Raw genomic sequence first — 23,823 nt, 5'->3', positions numbered from 1 at the left:
AGGACCCACTAAACTAAGATAGTGCAATCACCAGAGAGCGTAAATACATAACATTGTCTAGTAAAAAGAACCGCGTCAGTTAATTAGCACCATATAGTTCATTGAGTTGTGGGAACCTACTGCAAGTAGCTTTGGAGTCCACCAAGAGCGATTTGACATAACAGTGTCGCCAAATTCTGATATCAAAAGAAAGATATTCAGAAGACAACATTACGAACTGGTAATGGACATTACCAGTTATAGAATTGTGTCACTGGAGCAACTGATGCACAACATGTTCATGTGAAGTAGATGTACGATACTCAAGATTATTATAATAAGCATGCGGTAGTGATGATCTAAGACGCAATATTCTATTCCACAAGAAGAGCGTGATGGTACTTGGGAGTAGCTTACTAAGTTTCGTGAGATGAAGTGTTCTCTAAGTTAATCAACGGAGATGTGGGTGGGTACCACACAATGGTGAAGGATGAGATCATGGGACAAGCTTATGGGTTGCAATAGTCATTATAGTGGGCATCAAACAGATTTATCAGGACCCGAAGATGATCTGCAATGGGTAAAGATAAAGATGGTTTTAATGGAGTTTCGCAGTTGTGCCTTGCTAGCTGAGGACGATGAGGGGTGAGTCCGTATATGATTGATGCAAGAGTTGAATCTGTATCAGAATGGAAATGGAATATGATAACGATAGATTTTGTTGATGGGATGCCAAGGATATGGCAATTAACCTATGTGGGGAATATGTGTGTTGAGCTTTGAGAGGAAGGTTGTTAATGGAGCTGATAATGGTTGAATTCATGCAAGACATTAACTACGACACGAGAGAATGGATATCTCATATGACCATGTTGGACGACCCAGCGGATGGGATAATTATGGGAGGACAAGGGGCCCCCATTCTGTGGTCAAGGGTCTAAGCTTCTTGGGGCTGGCGGACCAACAAGATGATGACCTGAATGGGATAGACTGTCGAAAGGAGCCTTCCGAAACTACGAAACAGAGAAGGGAACCAATTCCGAGTGCAGGGGTTAATTAAGGATTGCCTCAGGGCAAAGGTTGATGCTGATAAGGATGATAGATGATCCTCTTGGGGAAAGAGACTGAGATTAATAAAGAAATGGGAGGGCTCTCTTGGGACGATGTCTATAATCTCCTTAACAAGCCCATGGTGGGTGACTACAACAGTTATAGGTCTCGCAACAGGAATGGGACATATTGATGTACTGGTACGAGGCTGGAAGGAGAGATCACATGGGACCCTTGTATGCTTGATCGAAAGTGGGGGAGATCTGGAATTCGAGCTGAAAAGGATCCATGAAACTACTGAGCAAGTGGAACGGCTCGAGGAGGTGGATTGAACTATAAGTTAAGGATGCTTCGGTTGTAAAAGAGGAGGACATTGTGGTCGTGGCATGCCGGCTGGAGGGGCCGCAACGAACGTTGGATTTCACAATGTGTCCATGTGTCAGTTGAGCGAATTATGGTTAAAGGACATGAGTGATTGTTCATAAGTCATCAGTAGTGGTGTGTCTTAATGTATCATTGGCCAGAATGCATGTTGAATTTGTGAACTACAGAGGAGCGGTAGTTAGAGGAAAAAAATACATGGATGGTATGGGAAAGGGACGGGATCTAAGAGAACGTTAGATCTCTGTGAGAATTAGGGAACCGAGTTCGTTGCAAGAACCTTTAGATTGTGAATGCAAGTGGTTACATGTTGGGGTTTGGGATGTTCATGTTTGAAGTTTCGACGCGCGCGGAATTCAGGGACGAATTCCAATAAATGGGGGAGAATTGTAACGTCCCAAAACCTAGCCCAAAATTTTCTAAAGAGAGATGGGCCTCTCTACGGCCCACTTGTCTTAAAAACCTAGATTCCCCTCCTCTTTTCTTATAAATAAGCAGCCTCCCCTTCTCTCTTGTCTCATTCACAAACTGAAGCGGAGCTCTGCAGAAAATCCCCGGAGGCCAGAAACCCTAGCCGTCGAACTCTCCCTCTCTGAGCCGTCTCTCTCTCTCTTCTCTCTCTCCTCGCCAGCGCCGTGTAGTGGTGGAGGTGGTGGTTGTGCCGTGTGGTGTGGTGGTGATCAGATCTCGTTTCCCTCTTCCCTCTTGTTCTAAGATCCAGATTCAGATCTAGGCTAAGGTGAGGTGGCTTGAACCCATTCTTCTCGCATGGTTCCCTATACCTCTTTATGTTGGAATTAGGTCTGATTAGACCATGTGTGAAAGTTAGGTTGATAGATCATGATGATTGCTAGGGTGCTAGATGAATGGATCATGCTGCATAAGAACACTCATCTTGTTAAATAAGACTTAATGGACTTCCTTGCGTTGCTGTGATGAATGATTAATGAATGATGTTTGTGTGATTGATCTTTGATGTCCCAAGTGATGATTGCGAATGTGAGCTACGTTGCTAGAAAGAAGTGAATGGTTAAGGTGATAGATGTATGTGAATGGGATGTCTTGGGCATCACCCTTGTGTTTGAGATTGTGAAGTGTATTGTATGAGACACCGATAACGGGTGGCGTCTAGAGTTGAGTACGAGTCTAAGTGTAGATGAATGAGTTAATGAGTTAATACGAATGAGAACGTGAATGAGTTAAGGGGAATGAGAACGTGAATGTGGATGAGAATGTGAACGTGAATGAGAATGAGAAGTGAACGGAGTCAATGAACTTGTTTGTAGTCCTGCTTGGAACACTGAGAACGGGTGTGCGTCTACACTAGGTGCCTGCGGGACTTAGCCTAACATGAGGTACCCGCAGGGCCTACGGGCCTTAGCTTAACACGAGGCACCCGTAGATGAAAAGGTGAGTAAGGACCGTTGATGAACGGTGACCGTGAAAGGACGGGATGGATGTATGCGCCTTAAGATCGAGTCAATGCCGTGTCGTGGCATAATTATAGCTATTATGACCGGATAGTAGACAGTGCCGGGTGGGCCAACGTGCTACGATTCAGATAGCTATCTAGGAAGCTAGAGAGGGGATGGTTTCCATCAAGGGCTCTCCTTCTAGGTTAGGCCGGAACACGTATGGACATCCGTAAACGGCCATAGGTTCATATATCTAGGTTGCGTGGAGTCGAGTCAGTCGGGTCTGTTGAGTTATGTATGTGGCAATGACTGAGCTCATTGTATTGCTTGATCGCTAGGTTGATAGAAATGTGTGGAATCTTGATCGCTTGAAGATGTGTGGAATCTTGATCAGTTTTTGTCTCTTTTTTTTATCTAAGATCTCACAGGTGTAGAGTTTGTAGGCCACCGAGAGTCTTCTCATTATAATATTCTGTAATTTCATAAGAACTTTCTGGCCACAAAATGTTCTCTTACCATGGCTTCATGACTCTTAAAACTCACTACGATGAGCTGTATGTCCTACTAAGCTTGTTTGTTTTGTTGCTTGTTTTGTTGTACTCTTGTTGTGCATGGTATGTGTATATTGCTAGGAGGTCATTCATATATATATGTGTGATGTCAGTCTGATCCACGTGTACACACAATTAGCGCTATCCACATGTACATTAGTTTAAGTGTACATGGTTTACAGAATATCTACATGTACATCTTACTACAAAAATGTCACTGGGGACGTAGAGATTTACAAATCCATTGCTCGCTTTAACAAATTTTTAATATAAATATGGTCAAAAAGTATTCACATGAACGCAAATGCATGTGAGGTTTCCTCTGTTTCAACGGTTAAACTCTGAAAACAATCTATTTTATACGTTTCGTCTACATGGATAAGTGGTATCGATGTGGATTTGTGCATACATTATTGATTGGATAAATGAATAGTGTACATAGGTCTTCATATCCATGTGTACAGTATTATCATGTACATTGTAGATTTGTATAAATGAGTAGTGTACATAGGTCTCATCATCCACATGTACACTATTCGAACTTACATTGGAGATTATATAAATGAAAAGCAGTTTGTACATCTCCAGTTTCATGACCAAGTCTCAATATGCACGATGTTTTCCCCACCTTCTTCGTAACTCCTCCCATTCAGATCTTAGGTGGGCTATGAATAACAATAATACACATCTTAGGTCGGAGCCCGCTCATGAAAGGCTGTGGTGGAGGTGAATGAGGTTGCTATGGTGGAGATGGAGGCTTAGAAGGTGGTAGTGACGTCACAACATGATCTGATTGCGGTGTTGCGTTTTTTTTTCCGCCATTGTTGTTCACCATACGGACCTCTAGCCGAGAAACAGAAGAACATTCCAAAACTTAAAATGGGACTCTTCAAAATCCCCCCCCCCCCCCCCCCCCCAATTGCAAATTCCTAACGGGCTTATACCAATCAAGTCACACAGATCACCTACACGCAACAAATTCTTCAATAAACATTAGCACCATATGAGAAGGGAAACAAAAATGTAAGCACTTACTTACACTAGCTGTTCCGTGGAGATCGGCTTTACTAGCTTCTTTACGTTTAGCTAACATTTTTCACCAACTCTGATATGTGTAACAATATCCATAACAAACAGATGAAACTCATAAACTACAGGGTCAACTTCAAAAAAATTAAAAGATACATATTTTTCTTTAATTCATAGCAAAATGAAAAACCATAACAGAGATTTAATACAACAGGGGAAGTGGCACTAACGGTTTTTTCTCGCAAATCAAGAGTATCCTTAGACGTTCGGATGGAATTAACGAGGCGGAAGAAGAAATTCAGAGCCGTGCTGATTTTGTTATCTCGACAGCTACATCCTGAGATGGATCCCAACGAGACAGACGTCTCTGCTTTCTCCCACGATTGGCAAACGGAAATTGAGAGCCAGCTTCGAGATCTTGGAAACACATCCTCTTCTCTTTTGAATCTCTTATCTCTTGGGGGAACAAAAACGACGAAGATCCGTGATATTTTGGTATTGTTAAAGTCTCCCAAATTTATTGTTATTTAAAATTGAGTTCGTGTTCATAAAAAATTAAAAATTGAACAAATTATTTATCTTATGGTGGTGAAGGGCAGCCGTGGAAATTCACTTTTGATTTTGTTAAGGGAAGAGAGAGGAAAGGGTCGCTGTAGTCACAACTGTCCTATTGTTATTGTGTTATTATTAACTAGAAAACTGACTTTAATATTGCGTAATATTTTCTACTTTAAATTCTTTCTGAGTAGTACTTTATTAATTTCGACGTGGTGTTACCGTACTATACATTATCTTAGTGCAATTGATATTTTTAACGACTAAATTTAAGGTAAACAACAACAACAACAACAATTATATTTATGGTTCAAGACATATGGGACCCGATGCATGAAATTTTTTGAAATTTAACCGATGCATGAACCTCTTTCCTTTTCCTTTTCCTTTTGGACTTTGGTACATATGTGAAGAGTGAAGACCAACTAGCTAGAATATAACTCAGCATATACTCTAGCTAGCATACCAAGTAATTTACATACCCATCGTTATACGATTTTTTTTGCTTGTTTGCGTGCATACAAAGCAATTAAAGCTATGTTTATGTTTGGTTGATGATTATACACAAAATATATTAAAAGCCTAACAATTCAATAAAACAAACTCTATTTTATTTGACTAACAAAATATCTCGAAAGTTTTGAAACGACCTTACCTCATCATAACAAATAATTTTCTAAATATTGGTTTTGTTTTATTGGGGTTAGGTCTCAAAAAGTCATACAGAAACAACAACCACAACAACAGTTGATTAAGCTTTTTGTTGTTTTGCCTATATTAATAAAGATAAAGAAAAAGAAGCTATTAGTATGGCTTGAAAAGATTAAAATGTGTGAAGGAGAAGAAGCTAAAATAAAGAGTTTAGGCACACAATAATAAATGGTTTAATACCTCGGTGGGGTTCAATATTGGGGAAATATTAAATTAAATGCTTTTTTAATTTGCTTGCATACCGAAGCATCTTTCTTCTCCCTTATATTTGGTTTGTTTTCTTCTACACATCCATTCATTTCACAGATTCCCTCCAAGAAAAGCAGACAGAGAGAAGGAGAGAGTAAGATTATAATCGGAAGAGGATATGGACGGAGGCACGGAGATGTACAGTGGACTTGAGACGATGCAGTACGTAAGGAGGCATCATCAACATAACTGCAGAGAAGACCAGTGTACTTCTGCTCTTGTCAAACACATCAAAGTTCCTGTCCATCTCGTACGTTTTTCACTACATAGTTTCTGATTTCTTGAACTTCCTCTGATCTCTGATCTCTGTCTCTATATATATATATTTAATTAGTTTTAGTTTTGATTAGGTTTTGGCCTCTGCTTTAGTTCTTTCTCAAACTGGTGATTGAATTAAATAAAAGGTAATTTGAACTATGTATATATAGGTTTGGTCAGTGGTGAGGAGATTTGATGAGCCACAGAAATACAAACCATTTGTGAGCAGATGCACAGTGATCGGCGATCCTGAAATAGGCAGCCTCAGAGAAGTTGATGTCAGATCTGGCCTTCCTGCAACTACAAGCACTGAGAGACTGGAGCTTCTCGACGACAATGAACACATATTCGGTATCAAAATCATCGGTGGTGACCATAGACTTAAGGTAAATGAAAAATTCAGTTCTCATAACATATACAAATTATGTTTAGAGGAGGAGAATGAGGAATCTGAAATATGTTTTATGTTTCTTTCGGCAGAATTACTCTTCGATTGTGACGGTTCATCCAGAGATAATAGAAGGAAGACCAGGAACAATGGTGATTGAATCGTTTGTAGTTGATGTTCCTCAAGGAAACACAAAGGATGAGACCTGCTACTTTGTCGAAGCACTCATCAGATGTAATCTGAAATCCTTGGCACATGTTTCAGAAAGACTGGCTTCTCAGGACATCATGAATCTATCAATATAATCAAGATGGAGGAGAGGAGGAGGCCACTAAAGGTGAAAGTAGTGTGTTATTATTCATCAGGAATTTATGTTTTGGTTTGGTTTTATGCAGACACTCTCCAAGATTTCATATATATGCGTGTGTTTGTGTGTGTGTGTGATAATGATCAGTTTCTTATAAGATGAAGAAGATCTATATATATCTCCAATGGTGAATAAGTTTTGATATAAAATGTTATATGACCGTTGCTGTGTTTGTAGATACTCTTGTAAAAAGAAAAAGAAAAGACCAATGTAAATGCAAACCCATGTTTATATGTAATATACAGTTTACAGTATTGAAAAAAGCAAAACATGTTCAGATTATTCTCTGTTGAATCGAAAACCTAATTTGAAATTGACTAGGATGCTCAGAAAATGTAAGAAATCTATTGAAGATATCTGAAAACTTTGGTTAAATCGGCTTTACTATATAACTATTGAATTACTTGAGCCGAAACACACCAAGTATCTTGCTTTGGATTCATTCATGTTAATTAGGTGCAAGATGGGCGTTCCTCATCTGCTTCGTAGATTGTTTCTCTCCAGTCAAGGAAGGAAATAAGCAAGCAATATTGTTTCACAGGAGGAGCCACGGGTTTCTGACAGAGGAGTTGTTGATCCTGTAGGATTCTGCTGGATGGTTTGCAAAAACATTAAGCTAGCCTCTAATACTAAATGTTGGGGTTGAGAACTTACAGCCCTTGGAGACTCTACCTTTGTAGACCAACAGTTTGCTGACAGTATTCCTTTCCTAGAAGACAAATCTGATTTCTGAGCAACTGTTGTTTCTGGTTTGGGAAGCTTTTTCACCCACACCAAGCTCAATAAACATTCCAGTCGCTTTTTACGTTGTGATAAGACCCGGCCCTATTGATCCACAATCTCAGTTTGGGCTTGTGTTGTAAGTTGAGGACTGGTTTTTGCATCATCAGCAGGTGACCAATCTTTATTCCCGGTTTGGTGTCCAGCAAAAGTCGACAACAAGTTGTGTTCTTTATTCACTATTTCAGAAGAGGAGCAAAGATCGAGTGGCATTGATGCAAGATTCGCTTCTCTCATCTGCCTCCTAGTTGGTTTTCCTCCAGATTATGGAGGAAACACAAACGCATAATTAGCAGAGTGATCGGCTTGTGGCGTAGTAGTACATGATCCCCAGTTTCTCATCTTTCTTTTCTTTGGGATTGTACAACAATATTAAACAAACCTGACCAAGAAATTAGAAAAAAAGCAAGAGAAATGATCAAGATTAATATACAAGTAACGATATACCCAGTTGCGCCATGAACATGCGAAAATTACTTAAGAAATTAGAAAAAAAGCAAGAGAAATGATCAAGATGAATATACAAGTAACGATATACCCAGTTGCGCCATGAACATGCGAAAATTACTTAAGAATATTGTAACGTCAACCCAGTATCATAATCATCATTATCATCACAACAATCACATACCTTAAAGTCACCGATTATTCTTCTTCTTATTCTTTTTGATATCACCAAGAACTCAACAAAGACCGAACTGAGTTTTAAACGATACTCCAACAATTTGCCAATTTGCTATTTATAATAACTAGGAAATGAATCCGCGTATTCGCGAGGACATATAAGTTCTTTAATAAACATTTTTTGATAATATTAATAAAATGTATGTTCCTGATAATTATATTTATTTTTACTTATTCAAATTTTTTTATTTCATTGTTCTCACACATTTTTTTATATTTTTTTTATCATGCACAAACTGTGTGAGATATATTATAGATGTACACGAAAATAGAATATCTAATAGACTAAAAAAATTAAGGTAAAGAATATTTTACTGGAATATTATATACAGAAATAAAGTCTTGAGACTTTGGAAACATGGAAAAGCCCTTTCTTAATAGGTTGCATGGTTAAAAAATATTGCAGCTATCATCGATCCAGAGAGACAAACATATAAGGATCGGATTGTTTCAGAGGGAAATGCTTAGTTAGTGTTTTGTCATGGCTTTTAGATGTGATTTTATTTTATTTTAGATTTTGTTATATTATGTTCTGAGATGGGTGTAAAAGGATTGATTACTTGACAGTCTACATCATATATGAATTTTGGTTGTGTGACTAAAGCAGCTTTATTAGTTATTTGGGAAGATCATTATTCTTGGATCAAGTTCATCAGAGAACAAACAAAGTTAAATACTACATATACTGTGGGGTCGTGTCTTGTTCCACTTCTGGTTAGTGGGATTTCCATTTTAATGAAACTTCAGTGAGTGCCTTCGTAGAGAGCCCATCCTCTCTCAAGACTCTAACAGCTCTTTCTTTTAACTCTTTCATTTGATTTCTTATCACATTTCCTTCTTCTCCTTCCATCAACCTCATGATCACTCTCACCACTTCTTCCTTTGGTGGTACAATCATATATTCATTGTTTCTCGATGCTTTCAAGATTTGAACCTGTGGAGCCCATGAAGGAACCACGAAGCCTTTTCCCTTTGTTCGGTCCAAGAATCCTGGTGGCAATGGATCGGTTTGACTGTGTGAGTTGAAAAATGAAGAATTAGCTATTCGGCTCGGACTTCGTATGACCCAAATAAACTGTTTCCCACTCTCCGCTAAACCCAAAGCGAGCTCATTGAGCTGGCTCACACGTGAGAGTTCCACCGCTTCCAAATGAAACATATAGAACCGAGCCGAGTGGTTGTTTGTCCAGCCAGTTTAAACATTCGCACTCATCCTTCCCGTTGGCACAAGAGGATCGGAGAGATCCTTACCGGTTATCGGAACACAACCTGGAATCTTGATCGGTTCCGTCAAGTCCATGAACTCACACGACAACGTTTCGTGCAAGAGAAGCAAAAACGACAAGACATTGGCGTTTGATGGGTAGAAATATGTATGGGCGACACGTGGTGCCAAATAGATCGACGACGAGAACCGCCGGGAAAGCTCTCGGAGCGCCGGGTTAGAACGAGTCACGGTGAGTGAGATCCGAGTTTCGATTCCCGCCGTGGAGGGAAGGTCGGAAAGGTCTACGGGATGGACGAACACAGAGGTTATGGAGGAAGGAAGAGAGTTGAGAATGGATCTTTGGGAACTAGACGGTGATGATTCTCCGGGGAAGATGAATGTGACGGTGAAACGGTGGTGGTCCACGAGTCGCTTTGCGAACTCGGCGAGCGGGATGAGGTGACCGACACCAGGACTTGGTATGATTGCGATATGCCATAAATGCAAGCTTCAAGAATCAATGTGATAAAGTCTGTCTTCCTTATTTGTGCATGTTTTGTATATGGTTAACAACCTATATAGCCACTACAAGAAAACAGCGATATTCTGACGGACATTCCGACGGAAAATGAAATCCTCGGAATATCCCGAGAAATTTCCGAGGAAATTCCGAGGAAACACAAAATTTGGTTTCCTCAGAATTTCCTCGGAATATACCGACGGAATTCCGAGGAAATATCAATCCGTCGGAATATTCCGAGGAAATTCCGAGGAAATACATTTTCCTCGGGAAAAACCGATGAATTCCGAGGAAATATTATAGCCGTTGGAGAGCCGTTTGGGGATTTTACAAAATTCCGAGGAAATACCGACGAACTAACCGTTGGCGTCGGAATTTCGTCGGAATTTCCTCGGTCTGTCGGCAGGATTTAACCTATAAATACAATCACTCTTCTTCCTCTTCATTCACTCCATATCTTCATCCTCCCTCTTACTCTATTTACACACGAATTTGATTCATAAAAAAATATGTCTTCTTCAAATTATTTTCGTTCTTGGATCGATTGACCTCATTTGGATCCGAACACGAGATTGCTTACGGAAGAATACCAACGAGGTATAACCGAATTCATGGGGTTAGTTCACCGACAACCGGAAGCAAAAACAGGTAAGTTAAGATGTCCTTGCTCTAATTGTAAAAATAGAAAGGTTATTAAAGAGTGGGATGTTTGGACTCATCTATATTTGAGTGGGTTTACACGAAGTTACAAAATTTGGTATCATCATGGGGAAACTGATTATGAACATGGTAGTACTAGCGAACCTCAGCCAGCGGTTAGATTAGAAGAACCAATTAGAACGGATGTAGATTATGGTGTAGGTACTGAGCAGATGGTAAATGATCATTTTAGAGGGGAAGATTTACCCAATGCAGAAGCTAGGAGATTTTATGATATGTTGGATGCTGGAAAGCAACCATTGTACGAAGGTTGCAGAGATGGTCATTCAGCTTTATCATCTGCTACAAGATTGATGGGCATTAAAACAGATTATAATTTGGCTGAAGACTGTGTGGATGCGATTGCTGATTTTGTAAAAGGTATTCTACCCGAGGATAATGTAGCTCCTGGTTCATACTACGAGGTTCAGAAACTCGTAGCTGGTCTTGGTTTATCGTATCAGGTAATAGATGTATGCAGCGACAACTGCATGATTTATTGGAGGGCGGATGAACAGCGGGTTACATGCAAATTTTGTGGAAAGCCTCATTATAAAGATACGAGTGGAAGAGTTCCAGTGCCATATAAAAGGATGTGGTATTTACCTTTGACGGAAAGGTTGCAGAGGTTGTATCTATCTGAACGCACAGCGCAACCAATGAGATGGCATGCGGAGCACTCAACAGATGGTGAGATCAGACATCCTTCAGATGCAAAAGCGTGGAAGCATTTCCAATCAAAGTATCCCGACTTTGCGTATGAAAGAAGAAATGTCTACCTTGGATTATGTACTGATGGTTTTAGTCCGTTTGGCAAGAGTGGAAGACAATATTCTCTATGGCCCGTCATTCTTACACCATACAACCTCCCCCCAAACTTGTGCTTGCGACGAGAGTTTTTGTTTCTCTCGATTCTCGTTCCCGGACCAGAGCATCCTAAGAGATCACTTGATGTGTTTCTTCAGCCACTAATATATGAGTTGCAACAACTATGGGCTCAAGGTGCTGAAACATACGATGTTTCGTGTAAAGAAAACTTTCAAATGCGGACAGTACTAATGTGGACAATAAGTGATTTTCCAGCATATGATATGTTGTCTGGATGGACAACGCATGGAAGGATATCATGTCCATATTGTCAAGATAACACTGATGCTTTCCAACTAAAACACGGAAGGAAAACGTGTTGGTTTGACTGTCACAGGAGATTCCTACCACCTGATCATCCATATCGTAGGAGTAGGAATTTGTTTACGAAGAACAAGAGGGTGTTTGACAGTCCACCTCCGGAAATTTGTGGGAAAGATTTGAAGATACAACTAAGAGATTTTGGTGCAGAAAGGACGCCAGAAGTCGGTGGACATGAGCGTTTTCCGGTAGATGCTGTTGGAGAACTACATAACTGGCACAAAAAAAGTATTTTCTGGGATCTGCCATACTGGGAGGATCATCTGCTAAGGCATAATTTAGATGTCATGCATATTGAGAAGAACTTTTTTGACAATCTCATGAACACGATCCTTAATGTTCAAGGTAAAACAAAGGATAATTTGAAGTCAAGACTGGATTTAGTCGATATATGTGCTCGTTCAGAACTTCATGTTGATGAAAATGGTAGGGCTCCTTTTCCCATATACCGACTTGATGCAGAGGGAAAAGATGCGTTCTTTGATTGGATTTCAAACGATGTGGAATTTCCAGACGGTTACGCATCAAATTTGCGTAACTGTATCGACAGAAAGGAAGGAAAGTTTACTGGCTTGAAAAACCACGATTGCCATGTAATGATGCAGCGCCTCCTTCCGTTCGCCTTCAAGGAACTATTACCACAAAATGTTCATGAAGCAATTGCAGGGATAAGTGGTTTCTTCCGCGATTTATGCACGAGATCAGTGACTCTTGAAGGTATTGAAAATTTGAAGACTAACATAGCCGTGATTCAGTGCAACCTTGAGAAGATATTTCCTCCCTCATTTTTTGATGTTATGGAGCATCTTGTTATTCACCTGGCAAGAGAATTGGAACTTGGTGGTCCTGTGCAGTATAGATGGATGTATCTGTATGAGCGGTATATGTTCCATTTGAAGAAGATGGTGAAAAATTTAAGTAGGGTGGAAGGTTCTATAGTCGCACAGATGATCAATGAAGAAACTTCAAACTTTGCCGAGTACTACTTTCCAGCAGAAGTTCAGACCAAAAACAGAAGACCTGCTCGGCATGATGATAGAGGCGAACGGGCAACATATCATGTTACGGTTCCAGACATTTTCACAGACGTTGGACGACTTAGCGGAAAACCAAAGGACCGTCGACTTACTGAGCAGGAGCGCAGTAATTTGCAAACATATTTGCTCACCAACTGCGAAGACGTTCTTCAATATGAGAGGTAAATAAATGAGCTTACAAATTTTTATTTTAACAAGTTGAAATTTAAATCTTAATTAATTACATTATTGTCATCATATACAGGATTTTCATGGCAGAAAAGCGGTTCGAGTATAGATACGCCACAGAGGACGAACTAGAAGAAATGAAGCAGAGAGAATTTACTGGATGGATGTTTACTTATGTGAGTGCTTTAAACAAATTAAAATATATTTTATCACATATTTATACTAATTCACATTTATTGATATAACATATATATATATGTGCTATTAATAGGTGTCTGCTGGTTTGGCCAGAGGTGAAACATTTGACGATTGGATACGTGAGATGGTCGTTGGACCAAACTTTGTTGTGAAGTCATATCCGAGATTTTGTACTCGAGGATATGCATTCACAACTCAGAAGAGGAGACGTTCGAGTACGACTTATGATGATGGCGTTTGTTCTGCATCAGGAGATGATGTATACTACGGACACATACATGAGATTTTGGAAATCAAGTATTTGGGCATGGTTGGATTGCGCTGTACTGTTTTCTATTGTGATTGGCACGACAACACCCCAGATCGAGGTGTGAGAACAGATGCATTTGGTGTTACATCAGTAAATTCGAGGCGAAAGCTGCAATATTATGATCCTTTCATTCTTGCTTCCCAGGCCGATCAGGTAATTAAATGTTAATTATTCAGAATGATTCATCATCATGTGTATTAATTTATAATTTTTCTAAATGTTACAGGTTTGTTATATCAAGTACCCCCGGGTAAGGAACAGAGATGATCCATGGGTTACTGTTACAAGACTCAACCCGAGAGGCCGAGTTCAGGGAAGTTCTGAGCTGGAAGACCCACTACAACCAAGCACATCCGGCAACTGTAGTGCAGCAGAAAATTTAGCTGGAGTTGGCCTTGTAGTCGATTTAACCGACTTTGGAGAGGAAGCCGTCGTTCACGTAGAGGATGAACCAGTAATTGGAGAGTTTCACCAAGATCCAGATTCAGATTCATCTAGTGATGATGACTCGGAAACAGAATATCATTGATTTTTTTTATTTTTTTTAAAGAAATACCGAGGAAATTCCGAGGAACACTTGATATAACCTCTTTCCTCGAATAATAGTTATTTGGTTTATCTAGCAAGGCAAAGCTGAATACGAATTAAAAACTACTCAGAACACAACCAAATAAAACGAAGAAACCATGTAAAAGAAATACAAACTCATAATTAAGAAACCCAAAAAAAAACTCAGTTCAAAATTAACAGAAAATAAGACCATAAAACGTTAGAATAGAAAAGAAAATAAAATAGCCGGTGATAGCTCCTACTCCTCGTCTCCTGCTCCAGATGTTCCGCATCATTGGGTCTCTTGGACCTCTTTCTTACCCTGTGTGTACCACTCGAACCCGAACCAGAGCTGGATGGAGAGTTGTCCCGATGAACTACATCATCCTTTTGGCAACGACACGGCCTGATACGTGAAATGGCAGCCCAGATCTTGTGTAGCATGTCGTTGTTTGTCTTTATGCTCTGATCTCTCCAATGTTGTTGCTGGCGCGAAGTGGCGTTCGGTGGAAGCTCTTGCAGCTTGTACTGGCTGGAGTCTGATGGGAGTAGCTGATGGGGTTGTGAATCATCTGGAATGGCTTGTGCAGCCTCATCTTCTCCTTCTTCATCAACCACGCCCTTGCCTTTGGTCTGATATTTTGGCGTGAAGAAGGATGGCTTGTCTACTAGTGCGGTAGCAGGGGGTAGGAACTCAACTGCAGCCTCTGAAAGTAGAGAAGTGAGACCGATCTGAGGTAGGTGGCAGTAGAGTGTTTTCTTCGCTCGGTCCTGGAATACGTAGACGTAAGGACCATCCCGATCGATCCTCGAGTGGGGACCAGCTATGAACTCCTTACTTACTAGAGAAATGACATCCAGGTAGTTCCAAGCAATGTTGTTCGATCTGTCCAGTGCTACCTCCTGGTTCTTGCAGTCTACACCCACATGTCTAAGGATCCGAGTAATCACTGCACCAAATCCACATGCATTGCTCTTGGATTTGGTTACTTTCCCCTTGTATCCTGCTAAGTTTGCGGCCAGCACCGCTCCCATGTTGAAGGCAGTAGCAGGTGGGAATGTAGAGTTTCCAAATGCCGGTAGCAAATGCCTCACACCTTGGTACAGGAGGCACAACTCCCATTGCGTGACTGATGCGGCTGTGGTTGTCCCGTATAGCAATGAGCCAATGAGGCGTGTCGCATATCTCAGTACTGGGCTCCGGATAAGTGACTCCTTTGCCTGAGAAGATCTATAAACCCATGTGCCAATCGTTTCCCAGAAGTTCAACAGCTCTGAAGTCCAATAAAGACCATATGTCCTCTCCCCCGCACTCAATCCAAATAGTCCGCAGAGGTCTGTGAAAGATACCTCATAGTATACTTTCTGCACTACGAATGCCAGAAAACCTTCCTCATGCCTATCATCGGGACGGGTGACGTATGCGGATGCTATGAACTGGCGTACCAACTCCGGATAAGTGGGTTCCTTGAGGTTGCATAGTTGGCCTAGACCCATGTTCTGGAACAGTCCTTCAATGTCTGCTTGGATTCCCAATATTGTCATCGTCTCAGGACATGCTAGTTGTGTAGCCGGAACGGCTACCTTCTTCATGTTGTTGTAGTGGGTGGTATCAGACTTATCCCACTTCTTTGGCCTTTGCTTCTCCAGCTGTGACGAACCCGCTTCTTGTGTGTTTTTCTTTCCCGACGAAGTACTCCTTCGATATATTCCGAGGAGATTTCCGACAAACTGATGCTCCTCGGAATTTCCTCGGAAATGTGTTTCCTCGGAATTACGTCGGATATTTCCGACGGAATTCCGAGAAAAGAAGAAATTCCGAGGAATTATTTCCGAAGACTTGTTTCGTCGGTATGTCATCGGAATAACGTTATTCCGACGATTTTTTCCCTCAGTATCCATGTTGTTTTCGTGAGCTAGTGCCTTTATATTGCATACTTGTGGTTATAAATCTTTGGTATTATTTTATTTTCTTTATGTCTGAATTTAGGCGGTTGCATTGTGGATGCAGAAGTACTGCGATTCTGTCAATGGTGGCCAGATTCACAAGTATGTTTCACAGCTATCCAAGCCTTAGCTTTTGTCCTTGTTGTTAATAGTTGGCTTAATGATTCTGATTGCCGTGTGGCAATTCATTGACAAAAAAAAAATGAATTCACCAGTATTTGGATCTCTTAGTTATCTTGGAATAAATTATATCAGAGTGATGTTTGGTCTCAAATTGAAAAGCTTTTCCTCCCTTGTCTTGTGAATTTCTTACTGTATAGACTACAATTCATGGCCGAGCTTGTCTCTTCTGCTGTTGTTACTCTTTCTGAGAGTGATTGCCTTCAGCTTCATTTATAAGAGAAGTCTATAAGTTTCTTGATCAGATAGTCTGTGCCATTACTTCTTTGCGTCTGTTATATTCTGTCCCCTATTCATTTTTTCCGTTCTTACTTTTTTTATTTTGTTTGTTTTAGACATGTGTGCACTATTAAAAGAGAATGAGTGCTGGTTTCTCATAGCATGTGTTTTCTCTGCGAGGGGGGAAAGAGGGGGGATCTTATACTAATCAAGGTGATGATCTCTCCCATGGGAAAAGATTCGAAGAGGTTATATGGCGTCTGTTGCAGATTCTGAAGGATATCGTTTGCCAGGTCAAAGCCATTGAATTGACTAACGAGGTATACTTGTTTATTTTGTTTTTAGTTTTGTCTATTGTTTTCTTAATAGCGCCCTAATTTCTTAATGGTGCTTTTTAAGTTATGGAGATATTTAGATTTTTACTTTAGAGCGGCAAAACCTAAAAATTAAGTGGAAACCGGGAAAAATCCCTTAAAAAGTGGTAAGAATATTCAGAAATATCGTAATTGTTAACTAGTATATAAAGGAAGTAATATTAGTTACCTCTTCTCACGTTAAAACCTAAGAACCTAAATTACATCTTAGACTGAATCAAAGCCTTCAAGATCTTAGATCTCTTTGTTTTTTCTTTTCTTTCTGTTAATCGTTTGCTTTTGTTTATTGTTTGGTATGTCAATATCTAATACTCTTGAGCTGCATCTTTTTTCTTTGATTTCTTTTGTACTATGCGTCCACCAATGATGTTAGGCGGTCGCTTGTTTGGTCTCCAAAGACAGAGGGAAGGAGTTGCTGCAAATGCCCAACCACGGGAAGAATTTGTACCTGTTGAACGAGATTCCCGAGTGCTTCACCCATCTAGACATAATGGAGCTAAATGGTATTGTGACATATTCTGAATTACTCTCTTCTTGATTTACAAAGTATATATATATATATAACAAACTTAACTATATTGTACAGGTTCAAGAACAAGACTGAAATATCAACACGTGTAAGGAAAATCATTGAAGGATGTTTTAAAGGACCATGGTACAGCTGGAGAAAAGTGCCCCAATTTTACAAGGATGTTTGGTATTCAACGTTTAAGGTGTGTTTCTATCTATTTTTAACATCAGATACTCATGAACGTTTCATTCATATCCTGTTTTTTTTTTGTTTGTTTTTTAGTAACTATAATCACATTGATTGTTTTGATTGTAGACTAAGTATGAGTGGCATAGCTCCATCGAAGATCTAGTGAAAGCTAACTTTGATGAACTAGCTGCCACTCGCCTCAAAGGAATGGTGAGCCTTGCAAAATCCAGAGGAGTGAAACCGGATTGGATTCTTTCAGAACATTGGAGAGTAATGTCCGATTACTGGAAGACACCAAAAGCCAAAGAAGAAAGTGAGAAAGCTCGTCAGGCTCGTATGTTTAACCGTGATGGTTTAGGTCCACACAGCCACAGATCAGGCTCACGTTCCTATGCCAAAGTTCAAGTTAATCTGGTAATATATACATTATTTTTCTTAGCATCTACTTTTTCTTTTTAAAATGACAGTTTTAATTGCTTACGTTAATGGTTTGTTTGTATAGATAGCAAATAATGAAGACTTTTCCTTCATTGCTGTGATGAAGAAAACACACCAGAAATCAGATGGATCATATGGTGATGAAAGAGCACGCTTAATTGCAGAAAAATATGATGAATATTTGCAGGAACGATTGTCACAGGTCGAGCCTTCTAATGGAGAGGTTTTGATGGATTCTCTTACTGTGGAGGAAAGAAATGAAATCTATCTGAAGGTAACTCTCGTTTTCTTTTATATTTCTTTGCATAGCTTTAAATTGTGTGTTTTAATGTGTTTACATAACTGTTTTTTTTGTTAGGTTGCTGGAATATCAAAACAAGGTCGCGTATTTGGACTTGGGTCACTTCAAAGTGGAGTTTATATGCCACTAGATGGTTCTGCAGTTTCACCACAAGCTGTTGAAGATGATGGTACTTTAACTCACCGAGTCAAGGAGCTTGAGTCAGACTTGCAGAAGGGTAATGAAGAGAAAGTTCAGTTTCAGAATAGGATTGAAGCAATGGAGAAAATATTGAAGACTGCTTTTGGTGAAAATGTGTTGACTCCAACAGATACAAGCCCACCCGAATGAAGTTGTTTCACCCTTACCTCTCCAAGAGTATCTGTCGTATTTTCAATTTGGTCTGGATCTATGCTAAAATATATGTTGGGTCATCTTTCTTTGGACCAGCGGATCTCAGTTTGGGTCTGGATCCTATATGAGATTTGATTGGATATCCAAAGTATCTGAAACTTATTGCATATATTAGCTATATTTGAGTGGTATTTTTAGTAATTCAGATAATTATTTTTTAAGTTTTGGGTTTGATTATAATTTTTGGTTCGGGTAAAATTTTAGACTAAATTTTGGGTATTTTTTAGGGTTTTTGGGTCTGATTTCGGGTATTTTTCGAGTTTTCGAATGAAGTTTGGATACTTCGGATCTTTTTCGGGTTTTCGAATCAAGTTTGGATACTTCGGATCTTTTTCGAGTTTAAAATAACCTAACTAATCCGAACTCAAAAGATATCTGAAAATTACAGGTGTTTTATGGATATTAGAATTTTAGATCCGAATCAATCCAGATTCAATCGGAACTGTTCGGGACAAAAAACTTCAAAAAACCTAATTGGATCCAAATGTCAAGGACTCAGTTTTTTTATAAATAGAAGACGCGAATGCCCAAACCTAATTCAACCGACCGGTTAGACTTAGTAAATAGACACGTTCGAGGAAAAGTAAAATTAACATTTATTAGTGATTTGCAACCGCCTCAGATCTCTGTCGATAAATAGAGCATGCGATAAACCGGAACTAAAAGAAAAGAAAAAAACATGGGCTTATTTGTGATATAACCATAAAAAAAATTAAATTGGTTTTGTAGAAAGAGGTTAGAGAGAGATAGGAAGAGAGAAGAGGAGAGAGAGGATGATTTTGGTTATATAATGAATTAGGGATTTTTGTTTGGTTATACCGCCCAATTTCCCAAAAAACATTAACTCTCGAAAAAAAAAACTAGAAAACCTAATGAAGCCGTTCAATTCGAATCTAAAGGCGAAAGCGATGGTGAAGGCGAATGAAGCTGAAACGTCAGATACAGATCACTTAGAACATATTTTAGGGAAGCATTGGGTAAGTGAACTCGATCTAATTTGTATTTGGAAGTTGTAGAAGTGTCTTCTGATCAAAATCTTATCAAATTGACTTGTTCTTTTTGCTATTCGTTATCTTCAAACTTCGTTTGATAATGAATCAAACCCTCCCGTTAAATTTTGTAAAATTGGAAAACGAAGAGATGATGTTTAAATTTTGATCTTGCGACTTGCCTCGACGAAGTATTGGTAAGTGAAATTCGGATTGATCCGTTTTGTCTAAATTTAGAAATCGAATTTTAATTCTGGTTTGTTTGTTAATAGAACGAGGGTTGGCATTAATCGATTACTATGGGAATGGATTTTCCCATGTATCGTTTCAATGGGTCACCATGTTCGAGGAGTATCCTTTATCCAAGCTCATTGATGTATGTGAGCCTTTTGTGAATAATCTAAAAGTCTTCTTAGTTAGGTGGTTAGGTTAGCTGCTGATGATATCTTTTTCTTTTTGCTTAATTGTAACAGGTTCCGATATCTCTTATTCCTAAGCCTCTCTACGAAAAATCAATCGATTTCATCAACACACTTCCATTCGACACACTACCTGCCTTTGTATTATGGTCCTCTGATCTCATTCTCACTGAATGGCCTGGAGTTGTCAAAGTTGAACAACGTAATTCTAACAAATCTAAGGTTCAATTTTTCTTTTTCTTTTTTTGGTGTGTGTTTTATTCAGTTTTAACTTTTTGTTTTAGACTCCAATCTTCTGTTTTTGTCTGACTTGTAGGTGGCAACATTTGTTGTATTGGCCATGGCGTTGCGTACTCAACCTGATGCCTTGACTCTGGTTTTAACAAATATGAAGGAGAGACCTACATATCAAGGCCAGGACAAGCTTCCGGTTATAATTTGGATGATGGCTCAGGTTCATTCTGATAAAAAAATAAATTCTGATAAAACTACCGAGAGGGTCCAAATTTGTGTGTTTTTGTTTACGTTTCTCAATTTTTAATTGAATGGTGACAGGCCTCCCAAGGTGATTTATCTGCTGGTTTGTTTTCATGGGTACAAACCTTGCTGCCACTAGTCGTTAACGAGTGCTGCAGCTCTCAGGCAATTGATCTCATCCTGCAATTTGTTGAGATGCGAGTCCAGTTTTAATATTTTCTCCCTTCCTCCTCTCCTTGCATGTCTAAAATCTTGTTTTTCTTTTCATCAGGATTTTTTCCTCGAATCCAGAGGCTCGGGCTGTACTCCTAAACGAACCTGTTAGGCATGGAGTGCGACTGATTCCACCTTGTTCGTTTGAGATGTTTGTGCGGCTTACATTCCCTACTCCATCCGCTAGAGTAGAGTCAACACAGAGGTTTGAGGCTATTTATCCCTTGTTGAAGGAAGTAGCCCTTGCACCAGATATTAGTGCAAACGCACTGAAACAGATATTCACTTTTTCCTCGAAATTAGCTGGTGGACAAGGTATTGGTGGTAACAAATACGAAAACCTCTCTCTCTCTTGGCTTGGTGGTTCTGTTTGAATTCACCACCCTTTGCTTGTTTGTTTACAGGAAATCCTGCTCTGGCCAATGGAGCTACAGCAATCGCCATCAGTGTTTTGACACAAAACGTTGATTGCTTTAAGCAATGGGATGTTCTCTACAAAGAGAATCTTGAAGCTAGCGTTGCTCTTCTTAATGAGCTTGTAGACGAATGGAAGGATCATTCCCTCAAACTTTCATCATCGTCTAGTGATACTCTCACTGTCAAGCATGCTATGAACAGCTTCAGGATGAAGGTAATAATAATGCCTCTCTTAGAATATTCTAAGCTTCTATTAACTAATATCATCTCTGATCTCACCTGCTATAATATTATTATTATTTGTCTGTAGAACGAAAAAGCCATCACTGAAGGTGTAGCCAATCCTTCTCTTTACAAAGAAGCTGACCAGTCGTGCAAACTGATCTCAAGGAGACTCTCCCGTGGCATCGGAATAGCACCCTTAACCGCTATGGTTATAGCAGCTGCAGGAGGCGTTGTTGAAGCCGGAGCCGCACATGCTCTAATCTATCTTGCCCGGAGCAAAAAGTCCTTCTCTTAATAGATGCTTATCAGAATATTACAAGTTAGTTTTTATATATAGATATTACTATTTCTAAAATAGTTATTAATAATACTTACGGATCCGGATATCCAGACTAAAAAATCAAGATATCCAGATTCGGCTTTGACGGATCCAACATTTTACTATCTAAATCCGGATTCGGCCCTTCCGGATATCCGGATTTTCGGATCGGATCCGGATCGAATCTCGGATCGAATTCGGATCTCGGATAAAAGTCTCAGGCCTAGTGACAATTACTGAATCCTACTTTCTTTTGATTGTAAAATTTTGTTATTTAAGTTCGCACCTACTCACGATTATTACTCAAGTAGATTTAACTCACGATTATTACTCAAGTAGATTTAAGGGAAATTGTGTTGTATAACCACCAAAAAATTTATCATGTAATTAGCTTAAAAATACTTGACCAAGATATTTAATGTATTTTCTACAATATACCAAAGTATCTTTCAATAGAATCGTTTCATTTCGTCTCTTTTTTCTTTGTTCTCTTCCCTGTAATTAACATTTACTTTTTATCTAGTTGTGTAAATATATGTCCAAAAAAAATTAGTTGTGTAAAAATATTATAAATGAATATTATTGTTTATATTTGGATTTAGTGATTGAGATTTGTATTATTTATGAGTTGAAGCAATGTTTAGTATTAGGGATTGTAAGTGGGTTTTAATCATATAATAATTCGACCAAAAGGAATAGAACACTCAATGTATCTATTTAGATAGTATAGTATAATATTATGAAATATTGTATTTTTTTAATTTTTTTTCAGTTGTGTAAATATTATAAACATATATTACTGTTTATATTTGGATTTAGGGATTGAAATTTAAAGTTTAATATTTATGTTTTGGGGTAATGTTTAGTATTAGGGGGTATAGATAGGTTATAATCCTATACTATTTCGGTAATATGAAATCCTATGACGTGGATGACTTCTCCTTCTTTTTTATCTATTATATTGTATAGTATAATTTACTAAATATTTTTGTAAGAATATTATAAATATATATTATAGTTTATATTTGGGTTTGAATTCAGTTATTGAGATATTAGGGTTTAGTATTTATAAATAGAGGTAATGTATAGTATTAAGGGTTATGGGTAATATTATAAACCTATACTATTTCAGCCATATAGAATAGAACACTCAGTATATATGTATGTGGTCAATAAACGTGTGATGTTGATGACTCCTCTTTCTTTTCTATTATACACATTGACTGGAAAGGTGTTAAAATAAGGAGTAAAACATGTTGGAAAGTGGCTTAAATGTATGAAATTATATTACGTCAAAATTATATTATGTCAAAATCAATGATGGTTATCTAAACGGCCATCTAAATTCATCCTTAGCAAACCCAACACGGTCTATTTCATTCTACATTCATGATTTATAATCTCAAGAGAAGACAGCCAGAGAAAACAGCCAGTAAACCCACCAAATAATCATCAAATAGGCGTGTTGTGTCAGATTAAAGAGTAACGAAATTAATGTGGCCTGGCAAATCATTGTCTGTGAATCACAAGTGATGATACTGTAATAGTCAAGCTCTCGGTTTAATTTCAAATCAAGGTTTTTGAAGGTGTTAAGCCGGTGAACATTGATGGATGGTTAGATTAACGTCGACTGTGAAGAGATGGTGGCAAAACGAAAATGTAGATTATATAATAAATTAAACCATCTGTTATCCTAGATGGTCAAACCTTTGTGTTTCTTCATTGTAAGATTAGGGGTTCCCTGATTTCTGATAAAAAGGTGGAATATCCATGAAGCCTCTCACACCGACTGACAAAAAGGTGGAATATCCATGAAGCCTCTCACACCGACTCCATATACAGTCCTTATGCGGCCTACAAAGTTAATATGCTTTGAAGATCAAATAGTGGGGATCATATAATGAAAGACGTAGTCGTAGACATTTTTCAGTCGGATTTG

The 23,823-nt window shown here is 38.9% G+C and overlaps 3 protein-coding genes, 1 long non-coding RNA gene and 1 pseudogene across 4 annotated transcripts; 3 read left to right on the top strand and 2 right to left on the bottom strand.

Moving 5' to 3' along the window:
• Positions 1 to 3,772: 3,772 nt before the first annotated feature.
• On the bottom strand, positions 3,773 to 4,833 carry LOC106292762. Its single transcript, XR_001260243.1, has 2 exons — positions 4,636 to 4,833; positions 3,773 to 4,481 (listed from the first exon to the last, which is right to left on the bottom strand). It is a non-coding gene; the product is annotated as an uncharacterized LOC106292762 (long non-coding RNA).
• A 1,070-nt stretch (positions 4,834 to 5,903) lies between these two features.
• LOC106292600 (abscisic acid receptor PYL9-like) lies at positions 5,904 to 7,109 on the top strand. The gene is made up of 3 exons (XM_013728217.1): positions 5,904 to 6,170; positions 6,349 to 6,564; positions 6,659 to 7,109. Exons 1-3 carry the CDS (start codon positions 6,039 to 6,041, stop codon positions 6,869 to 6,871), a joined length of 561 nt encoding a protein of 186 aa, XP_013583671.1. The 5' UTR covers positions 5,904 to 6,038; the 3' UTR covers positions 6,872 to 7,109.
• Positions 7,110 to 9,592: 2,483 nt separating this feature from the next.
• Positions 9,593 to 16,613, bottom strand: LOC106344518 (annotated as a pseudogene).
• A 731-nt stretch (positions 16,614 to 17,344) lies between these two features.
• LOC106344517 lies at positions 17,345 to 18,762 on the top strand. The gene is made up of 5 exons (XM_013783881.1): positions 17,345 to 17,496; positions 17,580 to 17,706; positions 17,820 to 18,107; positions 18,196 to 18,405; positions 18,490 to 18,762. Exons 1-5 carry the CDS (start codon positions 17,345 to 17,347, stop codon positions 18,760 to 18,762), a joined length of 1,050 nt encoding a protein of 349 aa, XP_013639335.1.
• Positions 18,763 to 19,656: 894 nt separating this feature from the next.
• Positions 19,657 to 21,950, top strand: LOC106294419. The gene is made up of 7 exons (XM_013729973.1): positions 19,657 to 19,802; positions 20,288 to 20,455; positions 20,550 to 20,687; positions 20,789 to 20,907; positions 20,982 to 21,238; positions 21,328 to 21,554; positions 21,651 to 21,950. Exons 1-7 carry the CDS (start codon positions 19,698 to 19,700, stop codon positions 21,858 to 21,860), a joined length of 1,224 nt encoding a protein of 407 aa, XP_013585427.1. The 5' UTR covers positions 19,657 to 19,697; the 3' UTR covers positions 21,861 to 21,950.
• The last annotated feature ends 1,873 nt before the right edge of the window (positions 21,951 to 23,823 follow it).

The sequence above is a fragment of the Brassica oleracea genome, chromosome C5 (assembly GCF_000695525.1).
Source record: "Brassica oleracea var. oleracea cultivar TO1000 chromosome C5, BOL, whole genome shotgun sequence".
Lineage (NCBI taxonomy): Eukaryota > Viridiplantae > Streptophyta > Magnoliopsida > Brassicales > Brassicaceae > Brassica > Brassica oleracea.
The sequence above is the reverse complement of the archived record's forward strand: the minus strand, read 5'-3'. Positions and strand labels throughout refer to the sequence as shown.